Source organism: Typha angustifolia, chromosome 6 (genome assembly GCF_048772165.1).
Source record: "Typha angustifolia cultivar Huaian chromosome 6, ASM4877216v1, whole genome shotgun sequence".
NCBI lineage: Eukaryota > Viridiplantae > Streptophyta > Magnoliopsida > Poales > Typhaceae > Typha > Typha angustifolia.
In genome coordinates, this window is record NC_133244.1 from 5,319,409 (window position 1) to 5,337,408 (window position 18,000).

At 36.7% G+C, this 18,000-nt stretch overlaps 2 protein-coding genes across 2 annotated transcripts; one reads left to right on the forward strand and one right to left on the reverse strand.

The window, feature by feature from the left end:
* Positions 1-752: 752 nt before the first annotated feature.
* LOC140761498 (putative glutaredoxin-C14) lies at positions 753-1,294 on the forward strand. Its single transcript, XM_073098850.1, has one exon. It carries the CDS (start codon positions 774-776, stop codon positions 1,083-1,085), a length of 312 nt encoding a protein of 103 aa, XP_072954951.1. The 5' UTR covers positions 753-773; the 3' UTR covers positions 1,086-1,294.
* Positions 1,295-4,291: 2,997 nt separating this feature from the next.
* LOC140761541 (glutaredoxin-C1-like) lies at positions 4,292-4,849 on the reverse strand. Its single transcript, XM_073098907.1, has one exon. It carries the CDS (start codon positions 4,774-4,776, stop codon positions 4,465-4,467), a length of 312 nt encoding a protein of 103 aa, XP_072955008.1. The 5' UTR covers positions 4,777-4,849; the 3' UTR covers positions 4,292-4,464.
* Positions 4,850-18,000: the final 13,151 nt, after the last annotated feature.

Consider the following 18,000-nt stretch of genomic DNA (forward strand, 5'->3'; position numbering starts at 1 on the left):
TCGTTGGACTGTTGCTCATTTCGACGTGAACCCCCTCATTGTTTGTGTAAGTATTTTTAGTCCTCTTAGCTAGAAGAATAGAATACATGCAATTAAAAGCTTTGATAGTTATATTTTTAGCTTTTAGATTTGTTTGGAACTGTACATATACTACTTAAACAGAGGTTTCCAGTTACTAAAATAAAAGTTAGATTACCACCTCATTAGCATATGCATGCCAGAGGTAATCTAGAAAAGAAAAGAAAAGAAAAGGAAAGAAAAGTTCTTGTGGCTTATCCGTTTGCCACTCAATTTGTATCATTCTGCATGCATGAGCTCATTCTTTCTTCACTATGATGAGTTGATCACCAAGAACATATAATTAATCACCTCATGTGAATATTGGATTCAGTTTGGTCCACCAAATCACAATATCATCCATATGTGGTCATCTTTAACCTTTCCACTTTTTTTTTCTTTTTTCCAAACACATGCTCTCAATTAGTTTTCTAACTAATATTCCATTCAAACCAATTGACATGAACTAAGTCTTTGATAGATATGCTACGTTTGAGCCCTACCACTGTTAAATTAAAGTTATTATAATTAAGGAGTGCAAAATATCGACAGAGAACATTCCTTTCCCCATTCCAATCCATCGAACAATTGTAAGATTAATAAATAAATAAACCCTTTTCATCTTCTGGGCCTCTATATAAAGGGGGTTGCTATGAAACACTACTGCATCAAAATCTAAGCCTTTCTTCGTTCCACTTCTGAAAACTGAGACCAAGATGGACACAGTGATGAAATTAGCCTCGGAGCGCGCCGTCGTGATATTTAGTCTGACCTCCTGTTGTATGTGCCACACCATCAAGAGGCTCTTCTGCGAACTGGGTGTCAATCCCGCTGTCTGTGAATTAGATGAGAACCCTAAGGGGAAGGAGATGGAGAGAGCACTCATCCAGCTCCTCGGTCGCCGGCCTCCGGTGCCGGTTGTATTCATCGGCGGCAAGCTCGTCGGATCCACCGATAGGATCATGACTCTTCACCTTGGGGGTAGCCTAATCCCTTTACTTCGCAATGCCGGTGCTCTGTGGCTCTGAACATATGAAACGCAGCGGTAGCGTTGTTCTGAGACCATGAGAGAGTTTTTTGTTGCTCTACGACTACCTCATAGTAGCAAAACTTAGGTAAAACTAGCATGCTAACTTATGTGTATCTGACTTACTTTGTTTTCCTTTTCCTTTTCCTTTTTCTTTTCCTTTTTGTGAGAATAAATGTATCAGCTCGTTCTCAATGTCACATTGTACTTCAGTGCTAAGTTCAAATAAAGAATAGAACAAGCTTTATTTGAGCATATTTGATGAACATGAGATAGTGCATGGCTGCTATGATCCTACATCTTTTCCTTTTTATCTTATATAGATGAATATGATTGATGGGCAATGATATGTTAATTCATGAATAGAAAAGAAACACCAATTGAGTCATATGGCGGGTCATGATAAGAGTTCATAGAGGTTAATATTTATTAGATGTTATCTATGATTAGCTTATAAGCTTGTAATAAAAAAAAAAGAGTTTGTACCAAGCTCATGCCCTACTCAATTTGCTTGTACCTAGCTATCAACATGCCAATTAACACTAAAATAATATAACAACAATTCAACATTAATTCTGAAACATACAAAATTTCCTTTCTTGGGACTATTAAAATATAAAAAAATATGAAAAATCTTTATTATCTAATAGCTTAAACATTAGATTAGAGTAGATGGTGAGTTATCACAGTCAAGTTTGTATAACTTTACATTGTTTATTATATGCTCAAAAAGTAGAAAAATAAATTCATATATACACGGTGTATATATGTATATATGACAAGTTATATATACGAGACTAACTAACTTTGCATACGCTATTCTTCCCTTTTCCTGCATTTCAAACATTAAGATATTTAATGTTAAGAAACTTCACCTTTCTTACACTTTTTTTTTCCAAGTTTTGACTTGGAAACATTGAAGTTTCAGAGACAGGCTACTAGTTTGAGAGGCTCTTGGTATAAAAGAGCATGAAACTTTTAATGAGTTTTACGGTAGGTTGAGTGATGTTGCTAATACTAATTTTAACTAAGGAGAAAGAATTGCTAAGAACAAAATTGTTAGAGTTTTTTTTTTTAGATTTTTGCATGAAAGATTTTAGACTAAAGCCGCCATAGAGGAAAGCAAGGATTTGGACGCTTAGGGTTAGAACATTTGGTGCAAAACTTGTAGACCTTTGAAACTTCTCTATGTCAACCTTGAAATCTAAAGATATTGCCTTGACGACTATTAGGAATGAGGAGGAGTTTGACGAGGAATGTGAGCGAGACCCTAAAATAATGGATCTTTTTGTAAAATAGTTTAAGAAATTTTTTAAAAATTTAAAAGGCATCATAGGCAACAAGCTCAATGGAAAGTCATAGAAAAGAACAAAAATATTCTTGAACCCCCCGTTTTCTGAAAGGTCAAAGCATAGTTACTCAATGTTATAAATGCAAAGGTTAAGGTTATATTGAACAAAGATTGTCCAAACCCAAAATAAATGCAAAATTAGAGATCACATTCTTGATCTTGCTAGCAAGATTACAAACCTTTTTGCCCAAAATAAAGTTCTTTCTCTTTTTGTAAGAAAAATTATTTACATTTAGATTCCTTTAACTATGTTCTATTTTCAAATAGATGCTCTTATTATTTTTATGACACTTTATGGGTACATCATATTATGAAATTATTCTTAACTCTTCTCTCTTTGTTTCTCTAAAATAAGAGTAAAATAATATGTATGATATATAAAATTGATTAAGTGATATTCTTAATAAAAAAACACAAACGGGTCTCATAGATTTTACATAGTTAAGAGGGTTAATGTGTTGCGAAAAATAAATATTAAGGAAGTCTATATTAAAATAATTACCGATTATATACATGTAATTATTCTAAAAGAGAAAAAAAAATTAAAGTCTTGTAGGTATATCTTTGCCTATGTTCTCATCCATGCACTGTTTCATATGCAACTAGTTATAACATATATGAGAGATAATACACTAATATCTTCTAAACAATTAGTACGTATGCCCCTTTATTAATTTTGGTACACATTGATGCTTCTAAGCAATGAAAAATCTCTCACTCTCCTAACGATATTATTAGAGAACATTAAATAGACTATTTTACTATTCATTTTCCTCTAAAATAAGGGTAAAATAGTCTGTAAAGAATCTAAAATTAATAGGCTGATCTTTCTTTAATGGATAACTATCGGAAGAGACATTTCATATGTTTCCTGTAGTTGAGATGAGGTCAATATTTCACAGGGGAAAAATAAATGAAGAGATCTAGGTGTAATTTATTCCTGTATATGAAGTCAACCTTACACAAAGATATTATTGTTCTATTAGATCAATCGAGACAAGAACAATAACAAGGTTCCAAAAGCAATGGGTGTGTACGGCTACATCAAGCTGCATATATGGACAATGCCCTCGTTGACCAAAGTCTGTCATCCTCTCCTCTTCTTCTCTTGCTTTATTGTCTCAACTTAAACCTGGATCAATTTACTATCGATATATATTAAAATATTTACTTTAACTGTCTCTTTCTTTAGTTATTCGTTAAAATTTTCCATTAAAAATCATGTGATTGTCACATAATTAATTTAAAACCTTCTTAAGACTATTTAACCTTGATTTTAGATGAAAAAAAAAAGAAACTTTTGAAAATGAGTTACTTGAAGTCTCCCCTCTAACACCTAATTCACACTATGTGAGAGATATGGTTGCAAATAACAAAATATCACAACAGGTAAATAAGGTGGTCTATGCAAAGATTGACTACAACTCAAGGGGTTTAGTTATAATTAACCCCATTTAATAACTTTTAAAACTTTCTAATATCATAGATTAATGAAGCAGACAGGAATAAAGGGACGTCCTATGGAAGAATCTACAAAGCAACACACATAAATTCCTTATTCATTCTTATTCTCTCTTCTCTAGTAAGAGGAGAATTTTGCATGCACTCGCGAGGTTGTGCATCGGAAACCATTCCATGACCCACGCACATAAGCATATTTTTTATCTGACATGTCAGAGATAAAAATATAAAATAAAAAAATTTATTTAGATGGTAGATTATCGGCATGACTCAAAAGACTCATTCTTGAGATATATCCCACATATATCAAGAGATCATACTACAATTAATGGAAGAAAAGCGAAGAAGAGAGGAGCAAATCAACAAAAGTACCAATTGTTGCATCCAACTTTGAGACATATATCATGTCTATAACTATTGCTCATTCTTGGAAAGGTTCTTTAACTAGTCCACTCTGTAGTTATTACAATTTTGAAGACCTGCGAGCTGTGTTTATATTGGCTGATCCTAATTAATAGGTATTTGTTTCTCAACATGATATCAGAGGTAGCTATACAATGTGTCTTAACTAAACCCAGAGAGCACCAGCATTTCGAAGCATAGGAATTAGATCGCCACTGAGGTGAAGGGACATGATCTTATCGGTGGAACCAATCAGCTTCCCGCCGATGAACACCGCGGGCACCGGTGGGCTGCGACCGAGAAGCTTTACGAGTGCCCTCTCCATCTCTCTTCCCTTTGGATCCTCATCAAGCTCATAGACACTGGGGTTGACACCAAGCTCATGGAAGAGCCTGATCACAGTGTGGCACATGCAGCATGAGCTCATGCTGAAGATCACCACCGCCCTTTGCACCGCTAACTTCATCACCTTATCCATCACAATTCTACCTTGGATAAGCTAAAGGTTTGAGATGAAGTAGTTGAGAAGATTTTTTTATGAAGAAAAGTGAAGGAAGACTTAGAGAAGTGGTGGTCTTGGAGGTGTGGGGATGACTTGCTTATATAGTGATCAAGAGGATATGTTCTCTCCTATCATTGCTTTGAGAGTGACATGAATGGAACTTTAGTACTGTGTATATTTGTCATACACATTTGAATAAAGTTGGTGTAGGAATTGGATAATCTTGAAGTATATATCTTTTTCAGCTGTGGACAGAGATAAGAGCTATGGAATAAGGAATATATATTTGCATGCATGCCAACCCACAGCTAGCATCAAGTTGATTCCAAACAGTGATCCTTACACTCTGATAAGATTTGAATCTTTTATAAGTTTTTTTTCTTCTTAAAGTCGGTGTAGGAAATCATCTAAACATCGACTTCTAATTCTTTTTTACATGGATTAATTATATATTACTTCTTTAAAAAATGGGGTACCCTTGAAGACTTGAAGTAGACCCTAGTTGATCTCTCTCTCTCTCTCTCTCTCTCTCTCTCTCTCACACACACACACACACACACCTATCTAGGAATTAAGATCAATATCACACAACCCCCACTTGTGCATAGCATAAAATTCTCCCGAAACTAGAGAGGAGGAGGAGGAGGAGGAGGAGGAGGAGGAGTAGAGGAGGATTTGATCCCAAATTTTGTGATAGTTGCTAATCTAGCATAAGACTTTTCTATGTATGGTATCTTGACAAATTGACAAGTGATTCCAAAGCAACAGTATAAAATGCCGCATTACATGCATGCATGACCCATCGAGTCAATAAAATGGCATACATTTCCTCTCTAGCTAGCTCTTATCCTTGAGCTAAAGCTTGGAATTAATCTCTAAAAAGGATGAGGGAAAGGAAAAGATCATCCATTTCTGCACATTTATATTGCATCATTAGGATCGTGTGATGCTGCAATCCGACTATGAATTCTATCTACATTTCTTCAAATTGGATAAGAAGCACTTAGGAATATGACATGATCATCGTTATTGCCAGAGAAGCAAAGAATAATATTAAAGAAGCACGCACTTGAGTGGTAATAGAAATCAATGCATCATTTATGTGGGTATTTTTCATAGAATTATTGTGATGCAATAATTAATTATTGTAACTTTAATACTCTATAAACTATTCAAATATTTGAAAATGATCATTTGTTAACTTATCGTTTGTTTTTTCCATCCAAATTAACTCAGTGCAAGGCAAGGCATGTCACTAATTTCTGTTCTCATTTATACTGAAATTATCATCTGTCTTCCTCTCTAAACCTTTACTAATACATTTATACTTTAAAGCTTTTGAATTGAGTTGTATTTCAAAGTTTATATCAAACGCCCCACCTCTCCAATTATTGATATCGAAGTCTGGTTCAACAACCCTAAACTATTTCATACAGCAGTTCATCTGAGGCGTTCAGCATGAGAAGAATTCCATCTTCTTAAGTACAATAATTATACCTTTTTTTGTGCAGAAGCAGACAGTGGAAATGATGGTGGCTTCTCCTTGTGTGGAACTTTTAGAGATACCCATCAGCTAGTGGATGAGAGAGAGAGAGAGAGAGAGAGAGAGAGAGAGAGAGAGAGAGAGAGAGAGAGAGAGAGAGAGGGGAAAAAATTAAACCACAGATTATTCAACATGCGTAGCTTCCACTTGGTGAAGTTTTTATTGGATCAATCTCTTATCTCCTTATGGTAGGATGAAGATTCCAATGACATAATATGCTTGATTTGCTATGTTATTCCTCTATTCTCTTGCTTTTATATGGACTTAGGATTTAGAGCCGTAGACTAATTTATTTGTTGTATTTTATCTATGCTCTCTGGCATAATACTTTGCTTTCCTAATGTTTGCCATAATACAAGCCTTATGTCAAAAGGATCATCACTCTATTCCCTCTCTCTTTTCACGTATTAAGCCCTACGGACCTGTCCTAATTAAAACTTAGAACTTAGAAACTACTTCGTAGCTTCAGATGCCCATTGTACGTTGCAGTGCTCATTGACGTTTGACATGATCTGACATGATCTGACAGAGAAAGAGAAGAGAGAGAGAGAGAGAGAGAGAGAGAGAGAGAGAGAGATCTCAAAACAGGAGAATTTAACGTATATCATACAAGGATACGTGCATGCATTAATGCATGCTATATATCACGTACTGAGTAGATACTTAAATATAAAAATTAAAGCCATTAGTTTACGTTGACGTATACGATACGATCCAAAAGTGGGAGAAGGTTGCATGGTCGGATCGCGGCATCACACATATGCTTGTGATAGGTGATGAGGTGAGACTTGATGACGTGGTCCAAATGTGGACGCACGATGACCCTTTTCTCCTTTATTCCTCCTAATGCCTCTTCTTCTTCTTTTTTCATAAAGATTCGGATTCCCATATCACATTAATATGTTTTTTTTTCAAACTTTTATAGCATGTATGGCCATACATATCCAAGTTTTATTTTTTTTTATAGCAAAGTAGGCTATCCTTATAAAATTTATCTAACAAACTGATTCGCTCACAAAATTTTAATATAAAAAACATCTTTTCTAGCTATATCAGCTGTCATATCATAAGTTGTCCTATAAAACTCTGAATTGAAATGGAGATTACCTCAAGATTATGTCAAATGTAATCAAGAGAGTATGTCTCTATGGTTGCCATATTCTATTCCTTTATGATTTCTAGCGATAATTATTCTTAAGATTATAACCCATTTTTACATAAAATTTTATTTTATTTTATTTTTTTATGATATTTTGATTCTCTCAAACCATCTAATATCTCTAATGTTGTTGATGGGAAATGTCAAATGATCTTCTAGATCTCAACTTTTTTCTTTTCCTTTTCTCTAAAATAAGAACGAAATGGCCACGAGAAGATTTAAAATTAACCACATGATAGTCATATAATATTTTCTAAAGGAAAATTCACTTATATAATTAATGGGATGGACATTTCAAAAATTTTACATAGTTAAAAAAAATCAATAAATAAGGGTCCATGTAAAATTGGGCAATTATTCATATTTCTAGGTTTAATTATCACCTGAAAAATCTAGCTAGTGAGTTCACAAGCCTGGCATCCAATATAGGTTTCTCGATCTCTCTCTTGGTAGGCATCCATGACATGAAAAAGGGAATATGATTTGAGTAATCCTCAAGTAATCAGGCATTCATTGCTCTACAAGATTTTGACCAAACTAAGTTTGTAGATCAAAATATGCACCCAAGTTGAGGTTAAAACTTATTTACCTGCTGATTGGGGATTATTTTAGCTGATATAGATGCTCAATTTATGAGTCCATCCATACTGCTCTTATAGTTAGCAATTTACTTTCATAAAAGTCACTAACATGGCCATCAATTTCAATCCGTCGAATTATTCAAAGGAACGAATAATGCCAATAGACAATTCCATCGAAGTGTTGATGAATAGTGTGCTTGAACGGTGAATAGTGTGATCAAACGGATAAATAGTACAATGTTTGGTGTGTGAACCATTTTAACAAGCATTCGAGTGCTCAAGGCATGCGTTTGAACACTCAAACAGTTTGGAAAACTTTTGAGGTCATATTTGAAAAGGATTTTAGGGTTTCTTAGTTTGTTTGAAAGATAATGTATCATCTCTCGGAGATCTCTTCTACATCAAAACTCTAGGAGCCTCTAAAGTGAAAAGGGAAGAGATTATTATTGTCCAAGATCTGCTTCATCATTGGAGTTGCAATATGAAGATCTTGAAGGTTCTACATCTATCTAAATAAATTAGCATCTCGAGATAGTACTAGGACATACGTTTCAACTCCGTGGGTTTTAGTAGAGTTGACAAATTGTTGCACAAATAGTAGCTTACCGCAAGATCTAACAAGCAAGAATAACTTTAACTATTAGCTATGAGTGCCGAGCAATGAGATGGGTTGTAAGTATATCTTGTACCTATGATTATAATACTGTAGTTTTGATTTATGGAGAGGATACGTGGTGTTACCTTTATTTATAAGGGATTTTCCATGTAAAGATCTCGTGGTGTTTGCTGTGATCACCATGATTTTTTTTATATTTACTTTATTATTTATTTTACACTATAATTTGTGTAGATTAACATAGGAAATTGTATGCTAGGTCCACCAATTCCTAAATTTATTTTTTAATTAATATCAAAGTAGGTCTCTCTTATCTTATTGAGAGATCCTTTTGGAGATAAATCTTTTGAGAAAGCCAAAGTACTAATAAATCTTACATGATTTTGAGAGTGGATAAGAAGAGAGAATCTTTCACCACTGTAGTTGATTTTGAGAAGAGAAGAGAGGACCAACTCCCAAGCAAACCACCTATGGAGCCATTAGTGTCCAGCCAGGCCCAAGAATCTAAATGATCAACGCCAAGGGAGGCGAAGAAAGCTTGCTATAGGCTAGAGAGTTTAGATTCCTAGATACACAAAATATTACAACTAGAGTTTAAAATCAAGTTTTTGATGTGAATCGGGTCAGATCAGATTGTATCATAAGGGCATTGGGCTCGATAGAATAAGCCTATTTATCTTTTAATTGATTCTTGCTTATGTAAGCCCTTAAGGCAAATTTAGTTAAGTTAAATAAGCCTTTAAAATAAGTCCAATTAAATCATGTAAGTCTTTAAGACAAATCCTAATTCAAGTCATGTCAGCTTTTAGGGCTAATCCTAGTGGGACTCGTTGTAATTTACCTCTATATATAGAGGGGTTAGGCTCCTTGTTAAGAATCCAAGTATTTAAGTATTGAGAATTAATTGAGTTTAATTATTTTTTTATTACCGTCTTTACTATTTTATCATAGCCGTTAGATCATCTTTACCTTTCTAGGAGTAGATCATATTCGTAAAACTCTAAAGCTTCTAAACCCTAGCCACCACCTTACTCCAACAGCCACCCTACCCTATAGTTGTCTACCACCAGCAGCTTCCTTAGACCATCCTCACTCGAGCCATGGCCTAAACCACAAGTACTAAGACCTTGGCTCAAAGCGGTCATGGCTAGAATTTGGTCTAAGTCACTCATGGCTAGGGCAAATTATGGCTCGAATAAGTGGGCCCTAGAATAGAACCTACCATGGGGCTCTCCTCCTCGTGGTAAATAAGACCCATAGGGAGATCAAGGATATGCAGTTTGAGAGTGATGAAAGGTACATAAATACTATGGACACCTTGAGGACAAGGTGGTTCAAAGCGTAGTAGATTGATACGAACCGGGTCAAATCAGATCGCATTATGAGGGCATTGGGCTTGATAGATCGAGCCTATTTATCTTTTAACTGATTAATGCTTATGTAAGCCCTTAAGGCAAGTCTAGTTAAGTCAAGTAAGCCTTTAAGACAAGTCCAATTAAGTCATATAAGTATTTAAAACAAATCCTAATTTGAGTAGTGTCAGCCTTCAGGGCTAATCCTAGTGGGACTCGTTGTAACCAACCCGTATATATAAAGAGGTTGGGCTCCTTGTTAAGAATCCAAGCATTGAAAGTTAATTAAGTTTAGTTATTTTTTTATTACCGTATTTACCATTTTATATAACCGTTAGATTATCTTCACCTTTCTAGGAGTATATTATATACGTCAAACTTTTAAAACTTCTAAACCCTAACCACCACCTTACTCCAGCAGCCACCTTACCCTACGGCCGTCTAACACCACCTAATTTTTTATAATTTTTTTACATCTAAATTTGTCTAGATCTAGTTCATAACATCGGTATCAGAGCGGACGTTCCTCGAACAATGGTGAACACGTAATCCAAAGTTAACCCAAGGGAGATCGCGGCCATGGAGGACCAAGAACTCGTCTCTATTCTTGTAGAGGTTTTCTCAGCAACACCAGCAACTATCGACGATGAGCTGCCAGTATAGGCAAAAGCATTTTTTGAAGAATTTTTTGCTGAGTTGAAAGAGATCCAAACCGCCCTCAAGGACTCAATCCAAACCATCCTCAATGACTCATTTCAAGCCTTGATAGAAGTTCTCCTAGCCCACTACGACCACTTCTCACCACTTGTGCCATTGGCCATCGTGGAACAGGCACCACCTCTACCTTCAAGTACTAATAATGGTGAAATCGTGAAAACTATCCAAACTACGGCAACCATCCCTTTTCTAGTTGTAGTGGAGCACCCTCCATCCTTGCAAATCAAGTCCTCCATTGTAGCAACACCGGAACAGCCCCCAGCGACAGCCCTATCATCATCTTTCTTGGTCGAGATGAAAAATAAAGGTTGAAACCCTAGTTTTCTACCGATGGTGACCCAGACACTTTTGGTCCAAGCCGCCACCGTTAGCACCTTCCTTGGACTAGCCACACTCAAACCATAGCCTAATCCGCATGCACTAAGACCTTAACTCGAACCACCCGTTGTTAGGAGCTAACAATGAATAGGGTGGACTATGGCTCAAATCAGCGAACCCTAGAGAAGAAATCACCATAGGGCCCTCTTCCATATGGTAGATGGGACGCACAAGGAGATCGAGGATATAAAATTCGAGAGCGAACACCACCATGGACATTTTGAGGACAAGGTGATCAGAAGCGTAGTGGATTGATGCAAACCGGGTCAGATCGAATGAGGACATTGGGCTTGATAGATCAAGCCTATTTATCTTTTAATTAATTCATACTTATGTAAGCCCTTAATGTAAGTCTAGTTAAGTTAAATAAGCCTTTAAGGCAAGTCCAATTAAGTCATGTAAGCCTTTACTGCAAATCTTAATTTGAGTCGTCTCGGCCTTTAGAGTTAAGTTCGAGGAGGACTCATTGTACTCGACCTCTATATATAGAGGGGTTGGGTTCCTTGTTAAATATCGAAACATTGAGAATTAATTGAGTTTAGTTATTTTTTTATTATCGTATTTAATATTTTATCATAACCGTTAGATCGTCTTTATTTTCCTAAGAGTAGATCTAAGTTAAAAACCCTAATTCTACCTTTAACATATAGCCATCATCACCTCCAGCAGCCACCCCACCCTATAGCCGTCCACCACTACCTTTAGCCATCCGTCACCCTTTGACAACCGCCGCAATGTTGGATATTTATCATTCTGCCCCATCTAACCTATCTCCACTATTTTATTTTAACTTTTTATCTCGAGTTCCAATTTAGGTAAAACCAGAGCTATTAGAACCCTAACTCACGAGGTACCACTACCTAAATTTTTAAAATATTTTCTTACATCCGGATCTGTCCAGATCTGGTTCACAATAATTTTTTAAGTGATATTTTTTAAAGGAGAATCTTAGGCCTCTAACTTTCTAGGATTTAATAATCATACACCAAAAGAGACACTAAAACCTAGTAGATTGAGATCATTAGAGCTCCCCAAAATTGGAGCTTCTAAGTTTGAAATCATCTTTCATAAGGTGGAGCTCCTTATGGGACACAGATATCTGTCAACTCCTTCAGTGTGTGATCAATAGATAGTGGAAATTTAGGAGACACCAAGTCGAAGAAGGGATCTATAGGCGTAGGGAGGGCGATTGGAGAAAGTTGAGCTCTTCTAGCCATAGTAGGAGTGCGAGCTTATCTATTGTAGACAAGGGTGGGCCGAGCTTGCTTCTCCAACAGAGCCCCAAGCCCAAAGGGATCTAGAGACAATGGCTACTATCTAAGGGCTCCTAATGAATAAAAGTTTGGAGGGCTCGAGAACTACAGGGGCTTGACCAAAGCAATGAGCAGCTTACATCATGATTTAGAGAGTAAAGGAGGGCAAAGGTCAAATGGTAGAAATAGAGCTCAATCCCCTTAGCAAGCGACAGTTGGTTGAAGAGAGCCCCAAAGAAGGGGATCATGGTAGGCCAAAAGCCCAGAGGGTCGTTGTCTATCAAGTCCCCTTGAATAGGAGGGTTGATGAATCATAAAACTAGTAATAATAAAAAAAGAGGAATGAGATATAGCATAAATTCCGTATGATGGGGTTCACTCAGCTCAAGAAGGAAGCATATGATTCTCATGCAGAATCAGAGACATGAAGCTTCAAGTGAGCATATCCATTTGGAGACTATTGTCATTGCTCATAGAAAGACCCCCATGCAAGGTGGCTGCAATAAAGGAGGTGACAGCCTCATCCCTATTCGAGTTGATCGCTTGGGCATTGCATTCTCTGGCAGCTTATGTTTTCGCCTTTGTGGTCTCTTTGTGCTCAACATAATCACCCCAAACACTATAACAATTAGCCAAATTGATGTGAGGGTTTTGATGCAAGTGATGACTACGGGGATAGAATCCTACATGATACACTTAGTTAGAATCTTTTTTTATTGCATTAGTTATTTGTTTTTATTAAAATAAATCTTCTATAGGTTACGTTCGAATGGGGTTGAGGGCGCGTTCGTATGGCTTTACGAACGCCTGCATCAGGTTCCCAAAAAAATACCGCGTTCGAATTCTGCATCACGTTCGCATTGACAGAGGACGCCTTTTGTGCGTTCGAACGCGATCGGGCGGTTCGAACGCAATCAGCGGGAGTCCACTAGAATTAGGTTTAATAATTATTATTTTGGCTTGTTAGCTAGCCTCTATAAAGGTGTAGATGGCAGCCAAAATTATTATGTTATTAGAATATTGGTTTCTTATTTCTCTATCTTTTCTCTATTCTAATCTCCTTCCTCCCTCTTCACCAACCTACCACCTCTACCGTTAGCAAAGTCTCTCCTAACTTCTAATTTCCCTCGTCTGTCAAGTCCTCCCTCTTCGTTGGGATCTCGACCATTTATTCCCTTTCATATTTATCCCTTAAACAACATCCACTATCCACCCTCATCTCCATTATCATCCATAACCCTAACATCCATTCCACCTGTCACTATCACCATCATCCTCACTATATCGTATTTTTGTCCCAGTTGTAATTCGAATCTGGGAAGGGCGTAAATATAAAAAATGTAGATTAGGAAGTTATAGATTGATTTCATTTGGTTTCATAATTGTATGACTATGGGAGAATATTTGGTGAATATTTTCCCTTAGTTGTGCGGACTGTTTCCTACAATAAATTCATATCTTGAAGGAATTATTCTGTAGCATATCATACATCTAGAAAGTGATGATAATATCTATTGGATGATTGTGACCTCTCGCCCTACATCCAGGAAGTGATGATAGTATCTACCAGATGCTTGTAACCTCTTGCCACCACCAAGATACACTAGGGTCAGATCGGATCACATCATGGAGACATTTGGCTAAATGGGTTGAGTTTATTTATCTTATCTGCTTAAATAATTTAGTTAAGAGTCTTATTAGATTATAATTTTATTTAATTAGCTAAATCTAGCTCAAAGCAGTTTTAGAAAAATATTAAGAAGATATTCATTAAATATCTAAATATTATGAACCTAAATAAGATCAACAACATCAAGATCTATAACTTTCATATTCAAGATTTCTCTAGATTCGAACTCTATCTGCGGTGAAACAAAGGAATAATTCAAGAAGATAAGGAAAACTATTTTAGTTAAGTTTATTTAGAGATTTTTGATTTAATATCTAAATAAGGCCTTATGGCTTGTATCTAAAGATTAATAAATAATTAATGAAGGATTATTTGTTTGCTGCCCTCTATCTCTCTGTATCTCTAGGCCGCCAATCACCATCTTCCTCCTCCCTCCTTGCCAACGGCACGGCACCACCATCTTCTGTTGGATCGATCTATACTAGTCTCTTGTCTCCCTTTTCTTATCTTGTACTTCTCCTTCAATCTATATTCCCTAATATCCATTAAAGAGATAATTAATCTCTGTACTAATCCAGCAATTAAGGGAAACAAGGTGCAATAAATTCAAGTAGATACAATCTCGATTAACTGGGTTGTATCACCTCTAATCTTTGTCCACTATTCCGACTATATTTTTTATTTTAATCATCCGATTGACGTGAAATTAGATTTATTGGAAAGATCTCTCTGAGGCTAAAACATATCAAAATTTTATGTAAATCTAATGGCTAGATCCGTTGTAGAATCTTTCAAAATTTTTGTGCTAAATTTTGTCTAGAACCTGATTCGAATCGGGTCAAAGCCAGTTTGTATTAGGTTTTGGAGAGTTTGGCATAGGTGTTCTTAGTGTCTGGGGAAAGTGGCGGAGAGGAAGATAGTGGGTTCCTTTGCTTATTTTGGGGGTGGAGAAGCTAGAATGGGAAGTCATTCTACTGGACTAACTGTGATGATATACTAAAAGCTCTATAGTTGGAGTACCCACAGCAAAATTAATATTTTACTCAAACGGGAGAATTGAGGAGGAAGGGGAGAAGAAAAAGGACGAGGAGAGGGAATGTCTTTCGTCTTCCATTTCTCAGAGAAGAAATAATTTGTGAAGGAGAGTGAAACTGCAAGGAGGCAAGAGAGACAAAGGGTACATGGTTTGCCAAAGAGAGCTTCTTTGAAGGAAACGGGGGAAAGGAAGTAATACTACTGAGTGGTTGGTTGGATATCGTGTTAGAAGTAATAATCCGTATAAAGAGTAGTTGTAGCTATCCAGCCGAGACTAGTGAGAAGTGACGGTTAGGATTCTTCATTGCGTTTTGAGTCCTACTAGAAACAATATCCCAAACTTCCTTATCAAAATGATCATGCCACTCAATTGTAGGAGGAGAGGGTGCGACTCCATAGTTGGTAGCTTGAGAGAGCCAAACCTTACGCTAATCAGTGGTAGATTTCTAGAAAAGAGAGTTGCTCTTTGAGGGCATGGCAGCTTGTTTTGACCAAGCACGCCACCGAGGCAGAGAGACACAGCTTGCTGCGAGTTTTTAACCAAACTGTTCCAATTTATTTTTATCGAAAATAGACTACTCTTTAAATTTATTATCAAATGAGGTTTAATTTACTGTAACCCTAATAAAAATATTAAACTAAATAACATTTTATCTCTAAGCAAAAATGAATAAGTTTAGTATTTTTGTCTGATCTACGATGCTAAACTGATTAATATTTTATGTATATAAATTCTTTTAAATTAATTTTTTGGTAGTTAAGAAAAAAAATTGTCTACTGATAAAAACGCTAAACTAATTAGCGTTTTCAAAAACACTGATTAATTTAGTATTTTTATTAGGGCTATAATAAATTAAATTTCATCTGATAACAAGTTTAAGAGATAGTCTATTTCGGCAAAAAGAAAGATATAGTTTGGTCAAAAACTCGCTTACCGCTACCTAGGGGTGAAAACGGGTCGGATTAAGTCCGACCCGACCCGCTATCCGATCCGGATCGGATCGGATACGGATAGGAAAATCCTATCCGATCCGGATTCGGATACGGATACGGGTAGCTATTTCCAAAAATATCTGGATCCGGATCCGGATACGGATAGCCTTTTAGAAAAAAATCCGGATCCGGATACGGATACGGGTTTAGTTGATTTTATCGGATACGGATTCGGATAACGGATATCCGTTTACCCGCTTAATAAATACCCAACAAAAGTTAAACCCTACCTCTATCTCTCATCTACTCACCATCTCCTCCACCAAATCTCCATCAACCGCACTGCTACCCGCGGCGCCGCCCTCAATACTAGCCCTCACGGCCTCACCGGCTCTCCTCCACCGGCCCTCCCTCGTCGACCTCAGCTCACCTCCACCGGCCCTCCCTCGTCGACCTCGGCTCACCTCCACCGGCCCTCCCTCATCGACCTCGGCTCTCCTCCACCGGCCCTCCCTCGTCGACCTCGGCTCACCTCCACCGGCCCTCCCTCGTCGACCTCGGCTCTCCTCCACCGGCCCTCCCTCGTCGACCTCGGCTCTCCTCCACCGGCCCTCCCTCGTCGACCTCGGCTCACCTCCACCGGCCCTCCCTCCGCCGGCCCTTCCTCAAAACTATTGGATGTATGTAATTGATGCATTAACTTGCATGGATTAGCCTGCATTAGCTCTAAGATTTTCTACGCATTACATTTAATTTGTTTTAAATTGGAGAGTAATTCAACTGATGAGTAACCATTTAGTACACCTTAAACTTATAAATATCTATACATCACATTGATATCATAGATAGGGACATGCAATTCAATCCTAGTTGCTTTTTTTTTTTCCTTTTCTTTTCTCAGTTAACATAACTGTAGTATGATAGTTTCTTTTCTCAGTTAACATAACTGTAGTATGTTGTTGTTGTAATTTTTTGATCAAGGTTTAGATCATTAGTTTATGCACATTATGTTTGTTTAAAGTCTATAATTTCTTTTGTTTTTTTTTTTTGCATCGTTACTATCTTTTTGCCGATGAATCGGTTCTCAAATATTTTAAGTTTTGTTCAAATTGTATTTGAATGGTTTTAGACTTGATTAATATTCGTAGTAAGTTCATATTAATTTGTTTAAAATTTGATACGTATTTGTTTAAGATCCGAAAATTTATCCGAACACTATCCGATCCGTATCCGAAACTATCCGATCCGTATCCGAAAACTATCCGATCCGTATCCGAAAATTATCCGTATCCGTTTTCTTAGGATATGGTTTTAATTTTTGCTATCCGTCAAATATCCGTATCCGAATCCGTATCCGGATAAAAAATATGGATCCGGATATGGGTTGAGCACTATCCGAGCCGTATCCGATCCGTTTTCACCCCTACCGCTACCCCAAGCCATTCTTAATGTATTATTGGAAAAAAAAATTCTCTATTTCATCAGCTATTATTAGATGAGAGAGAAAAAAAAAAACCTAGTAACAAGGGAAAAATGAAGGTTGTTTATAACAAATTTCTCAAAAAAGTTAAATACCCCCTCAAATTAGCATATGTTAGAGGTGATTTAAAAAAGATAGTGGCTTATCCATTTGCCCACTCCATTTATACAAGTGTGAAGTGATAGGACATGCGAAGGAAGAGATGTATCTTCTTACATGCATGAGTTTATTCTTCTTTGGCTGGAGTTGATCACAATGAATAATTGATCATCTCATGTGAAAATTGGATTCAGTTTGGCCCCCACCATATCACAATCTCAACATATTCCATGTTTTGATCATCTCTAAGCTTTTCCTTTTTCAACACATACTCTCAATGATCCAATCACTTGACATGAACTAAGCCTTGACAGAATTGCAACATTTGATCCCTCTCACTATCAAAGTTACTATAAGGAGTGCAAATATTCATTAGAGAGCATTCCTTTTCCCCCAGTCGATTCCATTAAACAGTTGTAACATC

Excerpts from the sequence above, each read along its gene's own strand:
- LOC140761541 (XM_073098907.1), bottom strand. The coding sequence starts at position 4,776 with ATGGATAAGGTGATGAAGTTAGCGGTGCAAAGGGCGGTGGTGATCTTC.
- LOC140761498 (XM_073098850.1), top strand. The coding sequence starts at position 774 with ATGGACACAGTGATGAAATTAGCCTCGGAGCGCGCCGTCGTGATATTT.